Consider the following 15,746-nt stretch of genomic DNA (forward strand, 5'->3'; position numbering starts at 1 on the left):
TATCCTCATGACTCCATATCAAAAGCCATAGAAACTACATCTGCTGAAGACTCTTGTGTTGTGACAACCAAAAAAAAGTCTGTTACAGTCCCCACACCAAGTTCTCTTCAATATAATCACCTGGTAAGTCGAGATAGGAAATGAATGGGGCAGCTAGTATCAGGCTGTTCCCAAAATGACCCTCAACCTAACTTCAGAGAGAGGACTAGCTTAGGGATTGTGCACTCTTTACCAAATGTGGCATACCTGTGCAATAATGGCACAGACTACATATGTCGAAATAAAACAGGCCACAACTTTAATGGTTAAAGCTGAAGAGGCTTGCCCCTAACAGGTATCTGGATACGGGCACTGGCTAACATGCACACTGACTAACGAAACCAAGTCACCAAGCCCATCCAAAATGACAGACATGGAATTCCACATTGGCAGAAGCCACTGTGTAATTCCTTTATCATCCAGGAGTGGAGCAAAGCACCTATCCTTGAGTTGGCCATGCCTTTGGCTGCCCATATCTCCATGGTCTCACAAGGAAACCTCCTTCCAAAGTCCGGAAGATGCACAGACCCTGTCTGCTCCCAAAGTCAGGCTCTAAAAATGCCCTAAATTTGTGCAGAAAATTAAAGATTCAGATGTATAATACACAAACAAAGCTGCATGACCATAAAACATGGGGGGTGAACCTCTTAGTAGCTTGCCTTATGTAGCAAGGAGGCAGACTGGAGTGAAGGTTCTGCTTGGCTCCTTCAGTTCTGCCCATCAGCCAACACAATCAAATCTGACAAAAAGAACATGGGCTTCTGGGAAAGAGAAAGCTCATGGCACCAATGGAGATGGTACCCACCATGTTCAGCATTGCTGTGACCTACAAACAGCACTCTCTAGTGAGTCAAGGAGAGCTAAATGGGAGAGTTTATTTCTGAACCGCCCAATTCCACATCACACTTTTGTTAAATCCTACAAAATTTTATAGCCGTATCTGTATTTTTTGCTTGATAGTTATTAATTAAACTGATGAAGTTATTTTGATGGTTTAAAAGACTCATATGACTATTTTCATCTTGCTTTTGTGTGTGGAAAACAGGAAGGGGATATTAACACATCACACAGATACTCTGGCTGTTGCACTGCTGTGATTACTACTATTGTGGCCTTTAGGATTGTAGATAGTTACATGTTCTCATACTGTGCTAACACAGCATTTTTTTAAAAGGTGAAAACCACAGGTAGCATATGGTCCAAGAATGGTGGGGGGATGGCAGGTTTAAGCATTTTTCTTGTTTTAACCAAAGCCTGTGCATGTGCCTGTGCCTTTAAGTCAGAAATAGAGTTTGACCACTGTGGCTGCACTGCTTTAACACTGTGATTGTAGGGATGTAGGGAAAAATTGCTGGATTTGACAATCTTGAGAAAAGTAGCCTTTCCAGACCTCTCAAGACTCAACATGAGAAGAAAAGACAACTCTTTGAAAATTCTCATGTTTTGGAGACTATTTCAGGGAAATGAAGTGCACCCAAAACAATTTGCATCTTTTAAAATGAGAAATGGTAAATATACACAACAGAAAAATGCATATTCCAGTTCATGGAGAAAATGCGTAAATTATGTAACAAAATAGGAACTATATGTAAATAACTACAAAAAAATCCCCACAAAGTCTTGTAACCCAATAGGAAACAAAAATGGGAAGAAAATGCAGGAGGGATTCAGAGGAATGCAATAAAACTGAGACTGACTGATTTCACAAGTCTGAGTGGAACCATGTGGAGTTGTTGGTAAAGATGGCTAGCAACTGGCTGGACCACAGCAGCCCATTTAAAAATATTATGCCTTTGTTTTATGGTCTTTTTAAGCTGGCAGCAAAAGCAAGAAAAGAGGTGATGGGATCAGGCACAGCCTGGTAACTGAGAAAAAAAGGGGCATGGGTTAGCCTACAATGAGAAGGATATAGAGTGGTCAGTGACTGAAATGAGGGATTCCTATTCCCCTTGGGATAGGAAGAAGAAGGGATAACCAATGGGATAAATTAAGAATCACATTTTCAGAATTCAAAATTAACTTTAGGAATAAATTTTGGAAGTTGGATTATAATAATTTTTTAAGAAGAATAATTAACTTAGAAGAATCTGGGACACAAATGATTATGGTTTGCAGTAGAAACCTGAGAGGGAAATATTTTTGGATGACAAGTTAGATTGATCTGAAGGATTGGACATTTTGGACACAGAGCTCACTTCTGTTTTGTATTGAGTTTCGGGCTTTTGGCAAGCCACTTTTCCTGGGTCAGTTGTTTCTCTTTCCAGTAGCAGCCATCTGGTCCTTATAAGCAGAGCAAAAGTTTTGTTTGCCTGTTACATCTAGAATTCAGAGATATACTGCCCCTGAACATGCAGGCTTCATTTAATGATCACAGACTTTTCAGCCCCAGACAATTAACTTTTGTAATAGGGTCAGATTTTGAGATGTAAATGGAAGGATTGTAACAGGTTACCCCAGGGCAGCCTTAGTTTAATACTCTATAATATTTTTGCTCTTGATTAGCATTTGGTGAATTTATTTTTTTGGGGAAGGTTAGTTGGTGCTGAGCTGAACTTCTCTTAAGATGGGGCTATGATGGCAACATTTAATCATGAGTGTACGGTGGATTCTGTGAATAGTGTGTGCAGCTAAACCATGCAAGCAATATCTTTCCACCCCCTACATCACCCAAACAAATAACAATTACTGAAAGATGCAATGAAGATTGATCAGTTTTAGCTGAGTGTGGCTGAAAGGTGAAATTGAGACTATCTTGACATATTGCCAATAGAAAAGTGGTTTACAAGTACTCTAAACAAGCCCAAAACAATTTTGGTTATTTTCAATTTTGTGGCCTCTAAATCAGACAGATTTTAAATTTTGTCCAAGTTACATCTGACCTACTGAACAGAAGCTGTATGGGCTATGTAATCTATTTCTTCAGAGTTTTGCTTTCAAAATAGAATCTGCAGCCCTCTGCCACAACTCTCTGGCCATCTTTCAAAGGACAAAAGTGGTTTGGGGCTTTGGCATGACAGCTTCTTAAAAGTGTTACTGGGAGAAAATTGTAAATGTGCAAAAGTGACATTTGCCTATTTAAAAGCTGTGTGCCAAAACCCAAAGACACTTTTTGAACCTGGAGAAAGATAAATAGCATTTTGTGGTTTTGGGGGTGCAGTAGCAGCATTTTAGAAGGAAATGGAGTGTGTGTGTTGTGTGTGTGTTTTCAGATGCCATGTGTGCCATTTTGGATTACAGCCATTTTAAAAGAAAGGAGCATTCTAAGAGAATTTAAACACATACAGAAATTAACTAAACAGAGCCAACCTATTGAAATTTAAAGCATCAGGGTATTTTGTTAAATTGCTAGATTTAATATTTTTATTGGCTCGCGTCTTTACTGCTGTGCCCAATTAACCTGTATTGTGTTTCATAATACACTAGTGAATGTTTTGAGAAGTTGGCATGTTAATTTAAGGCAGGTGTATCAGCTGGCTGAAAAGCTAGATTTCTATGAATCCTTGGAATAGGAGTTTGCATTTTCCAGCTGAAAGAATGTATACATAAAGCCACCATCTGATAAAGCTTCTTCCCCACCCTTCTCCTGTCTCTTAGCAGTTGAAATATTTCAGTGCTACAAGCAACTGTAGTTTAATCACAAAACATGGAATGGAAAAAACAGTAATGGGTATTTAAATTAGCAGTATTTCAAAGGCAGAAGAATTCTTTTGCCAAACAGCAAGTTGTTTGTGCAGATAAGAGGCACCCTGTGTGTGTCAAAACAACTGATCTAAATTTCAAAGTCCATATTCTGCTACAACTGGTTATGTCGGCAGCACTGTCTGTTTTGTACATGTCAGATAGGAAAACAAGACGTGAATGTGGCAATATGTCATACCTTCCATGTTGCTGCATTGCGTCTGAAGTAGGCAAACATTCGTGTGAACCAGTTGTAGATTTCATTTAGTGTTAGCTGCTTTTCTGGAGATTCAAGAATGGCCTGTAAAGCAATTAAAAATGACCAGTGATATATGATTTAAATGAGCAGAAAAACACATTTGCATATTTGTTTGAATAAATAAAATAAAATGGGACTTGGAGCACATAACCCAAAAAAGGTTTTTCACTACGATCTAAGATTAATGGTTGTATTAAATAGCTCAATGGCAAAATTCAAAATGGAATTATCTAATTGTTTTGAGTTTTATTTCTGTTTCCTTACAGAAATATTAATTTATTAGTCATTCATAAAGCAGAATCAAAGAGAAATGCAAAACATTTCACTAGCTGATTAAAGCTTAGTAATTATTTTGAGCTCAGATTAATTCTAGGGATCAGAGATTACTGTAGCTTGTGATAATTGACTTGCCATCTTTAAACAGGCTCATTTTCACTGTTGTGTGAAATGAATTTCCTAATAATCACATCGTATTGTAATACTTAATCAAAAGCAATTATGGTATATGTATTTCGGTTGTGATGAGGGGGGAAAAACCTATAGGAAAGATTTCAGCATGCCTGCATGCAAACCGGCTCTCTAACAGTACCATCTTTACCATAACACATACATATACTCCTAGCAGACTATTTGTTACGAACTCACCTGTCTAATTAAAGATGCATATGTAAAGGGTGGCCTAACTTCTGCATTCTTGTAGAATTCTTGGTTCTGCGCAATATCTGCTAAATAAAGGATAAGAACCTTCATGTTACAATGGCCCATCATTCAAAACCAGCACATAAGTGAACAAAACTTAACAGTTTCTCCTTGCATCCATCTCATTTACCTGAAGAAATGGGCACATTGTATTTGTCAGAGTACCGCCTTCGAATAGGCCCGACGTTGTGCATGCTGGTAGTAGTGATGACAGAAGGTCCTTGGGTAACAGGAGTGATGGGTGCTGTTGGGGTGGTGGGGGTATGAGGTAAGCTCTGTGGCGATGCCTCTGATGCAGTCTTTGAAAGTGTGACACTAGATACAAGGTTTAGCTATGGAAAAAGAAAAAAAGCACATTTGTTTCTTTTTTTAATAAAAACACCTACACTTTCTATCATGTTCAGATATCATAATGTTGTCATAATTAAGAGTGTGAAGTGCAGATCAGGAAGTTCTTGGTTCTAACAATCCTGAAATCATGACTTTGTGTTTGGCCTCAGCCTCGACTCCACTTCCCCAACATCTACCATATAACAATATACTAATTCAGTACAGGTTTAATTAGATATGTAACTGATTAAGTATTATCCTTAAACAAAGCATGCTGTAGTGGTCTGATTACTGGACTACAATTCTGGAGACCAGGGCTTGCATCCCTGCTCAGCCCTGGAAACACACTGGGTGACCTGAGCAAGTCACACCTTCTCTGCCTCAGAGGAATCAAGCGCAGACCCTGATCAACAAATTCTGCCAAGAAAATTCTTCACCTGAGAGTTGCTATGAAGTCAGAAATACTTGAAGGCACTTAGCAACAATATTAAAATATCCTTACTAATATTTTATTCTTATAAACCACAAATACATAGCAAAAATACTTATTTTGCCTTTTAAATAATGATATTAATAATACTGATATTTATTAGTATCTATATCCCCTCCAAACTTAGAGCTAAGACAGCTTACAAAAACTGAAACAGAGAAAAACACGTACATGAAAAAGCCTAAAAGTTATAGTAAAAAAGAAGATATGTATATGCCTGTGTGTGTACATAAGTGCCATGTCATTTCTGATATATGGCAATCCTATAGCCCATAGGACACACCACCGGCACAAAGACAGTGCTGAGACAGAGGGGGAATGGTGGGTCTACCAAAAGCTGAGAAGGGATGGTAAACACCCCTCCCCTCCCCTCTGAATGATGCAATTCAGATCTGCCGTCACTTGTTGAACACGCTCTGGAATAAATTCTGTCCTAAAGAACCGCTAGAAAACTAGTGTTTTTTGCATTTGCCTTGCTTCATCGTGACAGAAATCGATCAAAGTAGGATCAGAACTGCTTTCATATGGGAGCGACAGTCATACAAACTGATCAGCAATTCGCTTTAAATCATAGTGGGAACAAGCTCTCAGTGTGTATCCATGGATGACCACAGATTCAAACTCTGCTCTCCAGAATTGTACTCCAGTGCTCAAACCACTAAACTATTCTGGTTCTTGTGTGTGTGCGTGTGCGTGCGTGAGTGATTTTGTAAATTTTGCAGAAAGTTTTGGGGCAAAAGCCATTGCATTTTGCACAAAATACAATGGACTTGGTGGATTTTTTTTTTTAAAAATGTGCAAAGAACCTTTGAGTATTTTTTGCCTAAAAATCCCAAATTATGAAACATCATCCAAAATATACAAAGCCATTTCTTGTTTGCTGGAAAGAAAACTTTTGCTATTTTAAAAAAAATTTCAATGTGAGGGTAAAATAAAAGAAGACTTAAACCAGTTTCAATTTTAAAATCATCAGGGTAAGCCTGCTGGAAGAGATTGGTCTTCAATGTTGTTTTAAATTCAGACAGTGAATACTGCTTTAAAATCTCTTCCAGCAGGTCCTTTCACAGTCTAGGAGCAGCTGAAGAAAAAGCCCTCTGGCTGACATTTGTCAACCTAGTTCTGGTTGACTGGAGTAAATGTCCTCCAGAAGACCTAAGTGTATGGGGTGGATTATACAGGAGGAAGCGATCCTATAGGTAACCTGGACCAAAATCATGTAGGGCTTTAAAAAAACCTTTGTTTTTAATAACATCCACATAACATAGAAGGTACTTTCATGTTTTTTTGTTTGCTGCTGAAATCCTAAAATCACTTCAACTGGGAGTAAGTTCTACTGAATTCAGAGGTGTTTTATTCTAAATATTCATGCAAAGTATTCACAGTGTCATCAAACTGACATAAATTTCCCCAATACAGCATAAAGGTGTACTCTAAGTACAGGATGAGTTTCCCCTTATCCAGAATTCCAAAACCCAAAATTTTCCAAATGCCCAATTTTTTTTCATGGGTGGCCAAGACAGTGTCACCTTTGCTTCTGATGGTTCAATGAATACAAACTTTGTTTCATGCACAAAATTATAAAAAAATGGTACAAAATTACTTTCAGGCTATGTATATGAGGTATATTTGAAACATAGTGCCGGCGCTGATTATAGGGTTCTGGAGTGTGCAGCAACCGCATACTCCGGAACCTTAGCTCGTGTTGGCAGCGCCATAACTGTGTGGCCCGCCCACATGGTGTGCGCATCCATGACGCAAGCGTGGCACTGCGTCTGCATGTCGCTGCACTGCGCTTGCATCACGGATGCACCACAGTGCGCCAATGACGCACTCAGACATTCGCCACGTGGACTGAAAAGAGCACGGTTTTTCAAGGTTCTTTTTGGTCCAGAGAGATGCCAAATGGTTTAGCTGCTGCAGCATCCCACTGGAGGAAAAAAGGATGGCTCCAGCCTGCCCTTTCGGGGCGGTCTGTCGAGCTTCATAAATTAATTTGGGGTTCTGACCTGGATTCCACCTCTAAGACATTGCATTATGTATGTATATAGAAGAAATACAAGTATTCCAAAATAATGGGAAGTTGAAGGCTTTCAAAGCCAGCATCCATAGTTTTTTGTGGTTTTTTCGGGCTATGTGGCTGTAAAGTTTATACCTGACGTTTCTCCTGCATCTATGGCTAGCATCTTCAGAGAATAGTGGCATGGAGTTATCTGGGGTGTGTGTGTGTGTGTGTCTGTGTGTGTGCAGACACACACACACACACACTGTGTGACCCTTGGTTGTGGGGGTGGATGGGTGATTTACATGTTAATATGTGTTGGTCTGTTGGTGAATGGCCAGGTCTCAGGGTGGGAGGAATATGAGAGAATTATTCCAATAATAATAATAATAATAATAATAATAATAATAATAATAATAATAATCTGAAATCCAAAACTCTTCTGGTCCCAAGCTTTTCAAATAAGGGAGATTCAATCTGTCATAAATGTTAAAGGAATATATACTAGGACCACTGAAAGATGCATGTCTTTCTTTCCTACTGAAGCAAATCTCACAGTATTCAGATGCCAAGACCTTTATTGAGAACTTAAAATCATGTACAACAACTGAATAGGAACCTGCTGACAGAGAGGGAAGGTGACTCAAATGCAACAAAAACATAACTGTTCAGTGTCAAGGGGAAAAAAACAATAGAGGAAAGATACTTATTTTATGAACAGCTTTCCTGACACACCTGCCTCACCAATGTTGGCAGGCTTATATGGGCAGTGCTCCTGTGCCCCCAAACTCATCAAACATCTGGAAAACTCCCCAGGAAAAGATAATTAAACTCATTCTTAAAAGGGCAGAAACACAAGTGAGTTCCTCCTCTATTTTCTCCAGATACATCCCTTCTTAGGCCCAAACTGCCAGTTACATTAATCATGTGTTCTTCTGATGTTTTTAGTATGACATACCTCATTTTGTAACCAAAAGTAGCCACAGGGAAACTAGCAATGCTTTCCTTCCATAAGGTTTTTCTGATGGCAACTTAGCAGAAAAGAGCATGGGGGGAGGGCGGATTTGGTTAGGAAGTAATACAGAAGTATTTGAGGAAGGAACACAGTTCCTGTGTGTCCCTGATACAGCAGATTCTAGAGGAGAGAGTGTGGCAAAATTAACTGACCAGTAATGTATTCTGATGGAAACCAAAGAGTGAATGCACTAATTATGGTGTGCCTCTCTAGTATCCACCCATGTCTTAAGATATAAAGGACAGTAACAACAACAACAACACAGCCGAGAAGTCTTATTAAGAAATTAAATATACTCTATTTCATCTCTGCTCTTAAAGTGGGTGTTCTTAAACAGCGCAAGCAGAACTGAATCACTTTCCAGGGCTATTCTACTGCATCAGCTCCGTAGACTGGCTCTCCTGCTGGAAAGAGCATGGATACTGTTTCATCATTACTGTTCAAACCACTCAATTTCAAACAAGTTCAATTCTGTTTTTACTGTTTAAAAGCTTAAACATTTAATCTGTTTCTACTAGGAAGCTCACGGGGGGAGGGGGGAGAAGCCCAAAGGTCAATGTTCTTCAGTTAAATAATTTGAATTGAGTTAAATTTCTTTAGGCTTTTCTGAGTAGGTAGCACAAGTAGAAATAAACACAGAAAAGTGAGGACGAGCAAAGGGAGGGGGCCCTGCCTTTAACAGGCTTGACAAATGACACTGCGATTCACACCCACTGCTGGGCTGCCACTAATAAGCTACAGAGGAAGCAGCCAATCTCAGCTAATTATCAGATAAAATTGTATTGTAAGGACTCTAATTAGGAGATGCTTATGGAGGTGATCTAATGATTAAACGCCGCATTCGAATGACCCCACCATCAATGTGCAATGGTGCAAGATGTCACTGGAATATTTTGTAGAAACAGTAATTTTATTTCGGGGGGGGGGAGGGTTTGAAGGCAGTAATATTTGTAATAATGGCTATGAGGTAAACTAATTAAAAGACAGTTCCTAGAGGAAGGCTGTGGCTTTGAGCAGCTGTGGCCGTTCCAAAACAAAGTGCCAAATCTTGACAGAGGAACTGCAGTCAAGTGGAAAATTTCTGCCTGACCTCTGCTCTTGCTATTAATTTGCAGGAAAACTAATGACACATATACATATTCCCACAAAATTGTTCTAATTGCTAATTTGCCAAAGGAGCCCAGTTTTCAAATTAAACATGACTGCAGTCGGAGAGGAAAAAGGAAGAAGGGAAGGAAGAAGGTAGTAGGTAGAAACCTTGTATAGCCGTGTGTTTCACCTCAAACAACTGCTGGTATGCAGAACCAACAAGTTGCTGAAATGATGACCTTGTCCCTTGCTATCACAGCGTTGCTTTTCAAACTTTGGTTTGATGACAACATCTTGTATCTTTCAGCAGGCCCAACCTCTGTCAACTACTGTACCAAAAAATGCAATGGTGAGCAAGAAGAGAATTTAGAGTACTTTTCTTAACATACTATGTTCATTGCTTTGACCTCAGATATTAATTGGGAAGTGGAACATAACTATTTCATGAATGGAGTTAGGTTTTGTTCCCACCTTAAAGTATTAATCTTCATAATAAATTATCACATCTAAGTGTCACCATCAACCAACAATGCTTCATAAAGGTTCTGGTTTTCCAACAGCAAAAGAAAATTAACGAAGGGCAAAGGGCAGGAAGGGTTTGTACTGGGAGTTTTCTTTTTCCTGATGGAAATGCCACACCATTTTCTTGATATCTGCATTTTCTATTTAAAACATATACCTATGATTTGAAAAATGGCTCATAAAAGCATCTGACATACAAGACGCTACCACTCTGATGAGGTAAACTATTTGTTAGAGGGTAACAGAAGCAATTCACCACCCAGAAAGCAGTCCCTTTTTACTGGACACACTGATGCAAGCTTATTTCGTCTAGTGTAAGAGCAGAGAGATGGATGACAAGTTTAGTAACTGACATTTATGGCAAATAACTGCTTATTTTTATCCCAGTAACAAGCAGCATTAGTAGTGTATCTTTTGTAAGCTATTACCTAAATAATCACAACACAGCAGAGTACCTTATTGCCTACTGCTGAAGAATATGTCTGTATTCTGCCTAAGGACAAATTCTCTATTTATACATTCCTATAACCCAGAAGTCAACTCAAGAATATACACCTGCTCCCCCCCCCTTCTTTCACTACACAAAACATCCTCTACAAGTTTGTTTTTCAAGGGTGAATAAAAAAAGGACAGAAAACGGGGTGAGGAGGGTGGGGGTCAACCAAAGTCTGGAAATCACTGTCCAGACACAAGGTGCAACAGTCATCACTACTTCTTGTGTTCAGGGTGAAGGAAAGGATTTGGGAAAAATAGGCAGTTTATCATCACCACCAATCTTTGTCCGCTTCCATATGTGCCTATAAGCCTAGCCAGGGCAAGAAAGTGAGGGTGCTTTTCTATACCAAGGACACCTTAATTCTCTTCTGTAGCCTAATTTCCTGAGTCCTTAGAATTTCAGAAAGCAGAGCTGCCAGGAGTGGGGGGAAATCAGGGAACATGCAGGAAAAGAAGCATGTAAGTTGCAGTCTAATGTAATACTGGCCCACTAGAGTCAATTGGGCTGAGCAGGGACAGACATTATGTTACTGTCCATGAATTATTCTAGCAAAGGCTCTCTGTTCTTCCTTTTATTTCAGTAAGGATATTCTCTATACTGGGTGATATTTTTAATGACTTAAAATGCTTAAAATGGCTAGAGAAGATCAATCTGCATGACGTTGTGCTTTTCTGGGTAGACTTCTCCATTGTGTTTTTCCTTTCTTGGCCAACAATGATGTGAACAGAAGTCCACACAGACAAATACTGTATGGATAGTTATATGGTAGAGTCTAGAATATAGACCAAACTGGGCTGCAATACTTGATTCCTTTCCCTGGGAATTTGTTCCATCAACCTTAATGGGATTTACTTCTGAATAGTTGTATTAGACTGCACTCTGTGCCATACTCTTAAGCATAGAACACATGTTTAGTTAAGTACTCAATGAACCCTTTTTTCCATGACTAAATATAGTGCTAGGGCACCACTGAAAATACTGGCACCCACTTCCCAGCGTTAGTTAAAGGGGTCCCAGAAAGTCCTGTCTTGTCTGGATTTCTGTCAGCATCTCTTCAATGAAGAATTAAACAAAGTATACATTTTCCAAAGAAAAAGAAAGACTCACATTTTGGTATATGTATCTCACTGTGATGAAAACATGTGGAGTATGAGGGTGGAATGGTAATACAGAAGAGTTATAGGGTAAGGTCCAAAAGGGAAGCCAAAGAAGTCAGAAGGAGAGATTAAAGGGCTGGTGATAAAAAAATTTAAAAGCAAGAAAAGCAAGAACAGTTTTTATAAGGGAACTTGTTATAATAAGAAGTAATGAAGGAGTGGGAGAAGGGCTAAAATAAGGTGGGCACGTAAAAATGAATGTACAAGTATGAGAGATAGAGGAACAAGAGAATGACAGGTTTTGGGAAGTGTAAAAAAGTAATTATGAGATTCAGTCATTAATTCTGGACTGATTCTGCCTGCACTGGCCATCATTCTGTGACTGAGGTCTCAGTGATTTTGAATCGTTTTAAATGGCTCCTGGGGATAGAAAGTTTGAGAACCTATGCCTACAGTATTTAAACTGACTCTGTGTGTGTGTGTGTGTGTGTGTGTGTGTGTGTGTGTGTATAGGCTTGCCATATCCCGCCTAGGGGCGGGACTTTCCCAGTTTGGGGCGGGGCCACATGGTCCCACCCCGGTTTAGCCCCTCCCCCGGGACCTCCCCCCCCCAGCAAGGCCCTGGAGGCAGCTCCAGCCCTCCCCGTGGCTGTGTGCCACCCTCCCTGCCTCCCTGCCTGGCTTAGCCTAGAGAGCAGGGCTTCAAGACAGCTGCCACTCAGAGCTATTGCCAGCCCACTTGGTATATATACCCTGCAAGAGGCATTACTTTCAGGTTACAGTGAGCAAAGAAAAAAAGGCCATCAATCGTTCCTGTTTCACTGGGAGTCTAAATGCCTCATCTTTTAAATGTCTACCACTCAGTATTGTTGTAATTCTTTATCACAGGGTCGTTTTTGAGTCCCTAAACACCTTTCCGTGTAATATGCAAATTTCTCCGGAAGGTGACCAATGGGAAAGAAGCAATCAGCCCCCCTCCACTTGGGTTGGTTTTCAATGGCTTGGAAGGAAGAGATTTTGCCTTGCAAGTTGCTGGTAAATAATAGAAGGCTTTGGGGTAGCAAAGGCTGCAGAAATAGTTTGACTCCCCCCTTAAACATCCATGGCTCAGTGCTATGGGATTCTGGGAATTGTAGTTTCTTGTGGCACCAGAGCTCTTTGACAAAAGGAAGCTGAATGGTCCACAGAGGAGGCGGGGGGCAGAGCTTCTTGCCAGCAGTCTTCGGTGGAAGAGAGGAGGCTGATGGTCCTGGCCACTTCCCTTGGCTCCCTCCCTCCTCCTCCTCCTCCTCCTCCTCCTCTCAGAGCTCATTCACACTCCCTGGCTTTTCTCTCCCCCCCCCCTCTGCACTTTGAGACCCCTTTAACTGCCAAAGCTCAATGCCACAATAAACTACAATTCCCAGGATTCCATAGCACTGAGCCCTGGGAGTCCAAGCAGTGTGTTTTGGACACAGAGATCCTCCAAATGAATCCAGTCCCTAGCTTTTATATCTCTCACACACACTGCAGGAATAATAACCCGCTTTGAGACTGCTTTAACTCAGTGCTAGGGAATCCTGGGAATGCGAGTGTTTGGGAGACATTGAGACTTCTCTGTCAGTGATGGCTCTGAGGCCACAATAGACTACAATTCCCAGGATTCCCCAGCACTGAGCAGTCTCAAACTGGACCATTTCCTCAGTGTGGATGCACCTGGGGAGGAATTCTGGGCACTGCAGTTCAACTACGTTTGGAGGGTTATGGGACTCCCTGTTAGAGATAGCTCTGGGGCCACAATGTACTACAATTCCCAGCATTCCCCAGCACTAACCCAGGACAGTTAAGTCACTCTCAAACTGGATTATTTCCTCAGTGTGGATGCAGCTTTGGTGAGGAACTCTGGGCATTTCAGTCCAGCTATGTTTTACTTCTGCAGTGTGTTTTGGACCAGAGACAAGGTGACCAGGCACCCTCCTCCTTTTCCAGGACATGTCCTCTTCTGTCACATTTCAAAATGTCCTCCATTTGGATCATGGCTAAGAAGCATGGATTTATAATTACATGGGTGTTTTTAACTTTTATTTTTGGCCATGTCCTACATATTTTTGCTTGGGTGCCCTACATTTTGGGGTGAGGGCATTGGTCACCTTGGTCAGAGAGCTTTCCAGGGGTTAACTGCCATTCTGCTGTGGTGCTGGAACAGACCACCATTCCCAGAATTCCACAGCATTCAGGCAAGACAGTTAAAGTGGTCTCAAACCAGATTATTTCTCCAGTGTAGATGCAGCCCAAGCCTTTTGCCTCTCTTATGCCTGAGATTTCAAAGCCCAGCCTTGGCACCACAACAAACTACCAATCCCAGGATTCCATAGGATGGAGTGATGAGAGTGAAAGCAGTGTGGCAGCAGCCTAAGTATGCTTAATGCAGTTCTTAACATGGTGCACCTCTTGCCTACAGAGTCTCACAAGACTTTTTTGTTTAACAACTTGTACCCATTAACTCCATTTCATGTCTCCTTTATTTAGTGGGGTGGAATACAAACAAAACAAGTCATAATGAAGAAAAACCAAAGTCCCTTGACCAAAGGGTTTGGTTGTGGAATAAGCCTCTGAAATATGCAAGAGGCAATGTTAAAATAAAGCCAGGTTCAATGCTCAAATGTGCTGTTTGGAATGGGGAGAGGGGGGTGGCCAGAAAGGGAAGTACATTTCCGTGATCTGTCTACGAATAATGTCAAAATGTCCCCCATTTTGATCATGCCTAAGAAACATGCATTTCTATTAACATTTCTAAAAAAAAGCCTCAATTTTTGAGTGTCCTCCATTTTTATAAAATGTGTCCTACATTTGAAAACGTTGTCCTGCATTTGTCCTACATTTGTCCCGGTTTGGAGGTCCTCACTTATGGCAACCCTATGTGTGTACTGTCCCAAAATCTAGTATTTGTATAGTTTGGGGGGGGGGGGGGTTCTCCACACTGATGATTTGTTTTTATTTTCCCCACACTTTTTAATTTAGCTTCATTCTGATTTCCCTCCAAACCCTCTTTATTTGGGCCAAGAAAAAAAGGGCCAATAGTAGTGAGGGGAAGGGAGTGGATGAAGGAAAAACAGATTCCTCACCTACCCCCCGCCACTATCTTTGCTGCAGTCCACCTGTTCTAGCCCTGGCTCCCCTTGCCTCCTTTAGCACATTTAAGTTTTTAAAACCTGCTCTAGAGCTTTAGCACTAAAGCAGCTGACTGCCATGCTCAAAAAGATCAACACCTGCCCTACAGTCAACCTGACAACTGAAATAGAAGAAAGCTTCAAATGATGTCTATTTTGCACCTTCAACCTCAGCCGAAATTGGCAGGGTGGGGATGATTTTTCACAGCATGGAAGTCTATTCGTTTAGCATTAAGGCTCCAAAGAGCATTTTTAAAAATTCAAAACATTTAAAAGTATGGGACTGGGAAGGTAAGAGAAAGGGGATATCCTCCATTTGAGTTCTCAGGTTGACCAGTGTTTGTAAAGAGAGGGGGGGGGGGTTGATTTTTCTGAACACAGAAGACTACTGCTTTAGTGTTAAGTGGTCATTTCAAACCTCAACAAACCTAACATTTGAATTCCCTCTAAACCATTAGGAAAATAAGACTGAAGGGGGGGGGGGGGGAACTTACTTAGAATGAAGCCAAACACATTCTTCTTTCTCATCTTACCATTACTTTCAAAATAATCACAACATTATTTTAACACATACATGAGGACACACGCCACACATAGGTATGCATGCACACAATGTCTATATTTTTACCTATGTAAAAAATGGTTTCCATTATGTTTAATTTGGAAAGCAATGCATGCAAATAACTCTAAGAGATATGACACATTTTAAGCAGAAAAACCATGCAAACTTTATTAAGCCCATCTGTGATAATTTAGAGCATGGATTTCTCTACTGCTAGTTTTACTATCATGATCATGGCTGAAACAATGGCTGTATTTGGACTCAAGACATTCTGAGTTAAATGGTCACTGATCGCTATCCAGTGAAGGTGGATGGGTGTTGG

The 15,746-nt window shown here is 40.5% G+C and overlaps 1 protein-coding gene across 10 annotated transcripts in view; it reads right to left on the reverse strand.

The window, feature by feature from the left end:
- The window catches only part of FOXP1 (forkhead box P1), a 699,809-nt gene that overhangs the window by 24,901 nt on the left and 659,162 nt on the right, over window positions 1–15,746 (reverse strand). For 9 of the 10 annotated variants that reach the window (XM_089519514.1, XM_089519475.1, XM_089519465.1 and 6 more), the window contains 3 exons: window positions 4,806–5,007; window positions 4,622–4,701; window positions 3,917–4,018 (listed from right to left, as the gene is read on the reverse strand). In XM_089519514.1, coding sequence (XP_089375640.1) covers window positions 3,917–4,018; window positions 4,622–4,701; window positions 4,806–5,007 — 384 coding nt within the window. The remainder of the gene's footprint in view (window positions 1–3,916; window positions 4,019–4,621; window positions 4,702–4,805; window positions 5,008–15,746) is intronic. The other variant, XM_089519524.1, reaches the window with a different exon arrangement.

Source organism: Sceloporus occidentalis, unplaced genomic scaffold (assembly GCF_023333645.1).
Source record: "Sceloporus occidentalis isolate IW3139 unplaced genomic scaffold, rSceOcc1.0.p SCAF_1, whole genome shotgun sequence".
Taxonomy (NCBI): Eukaryota; Metazoa; Chordata; class Lepidosauria; order Squamata; family Phrynosomatidae; genus Sceloporus; species Sceloporus occidentalis.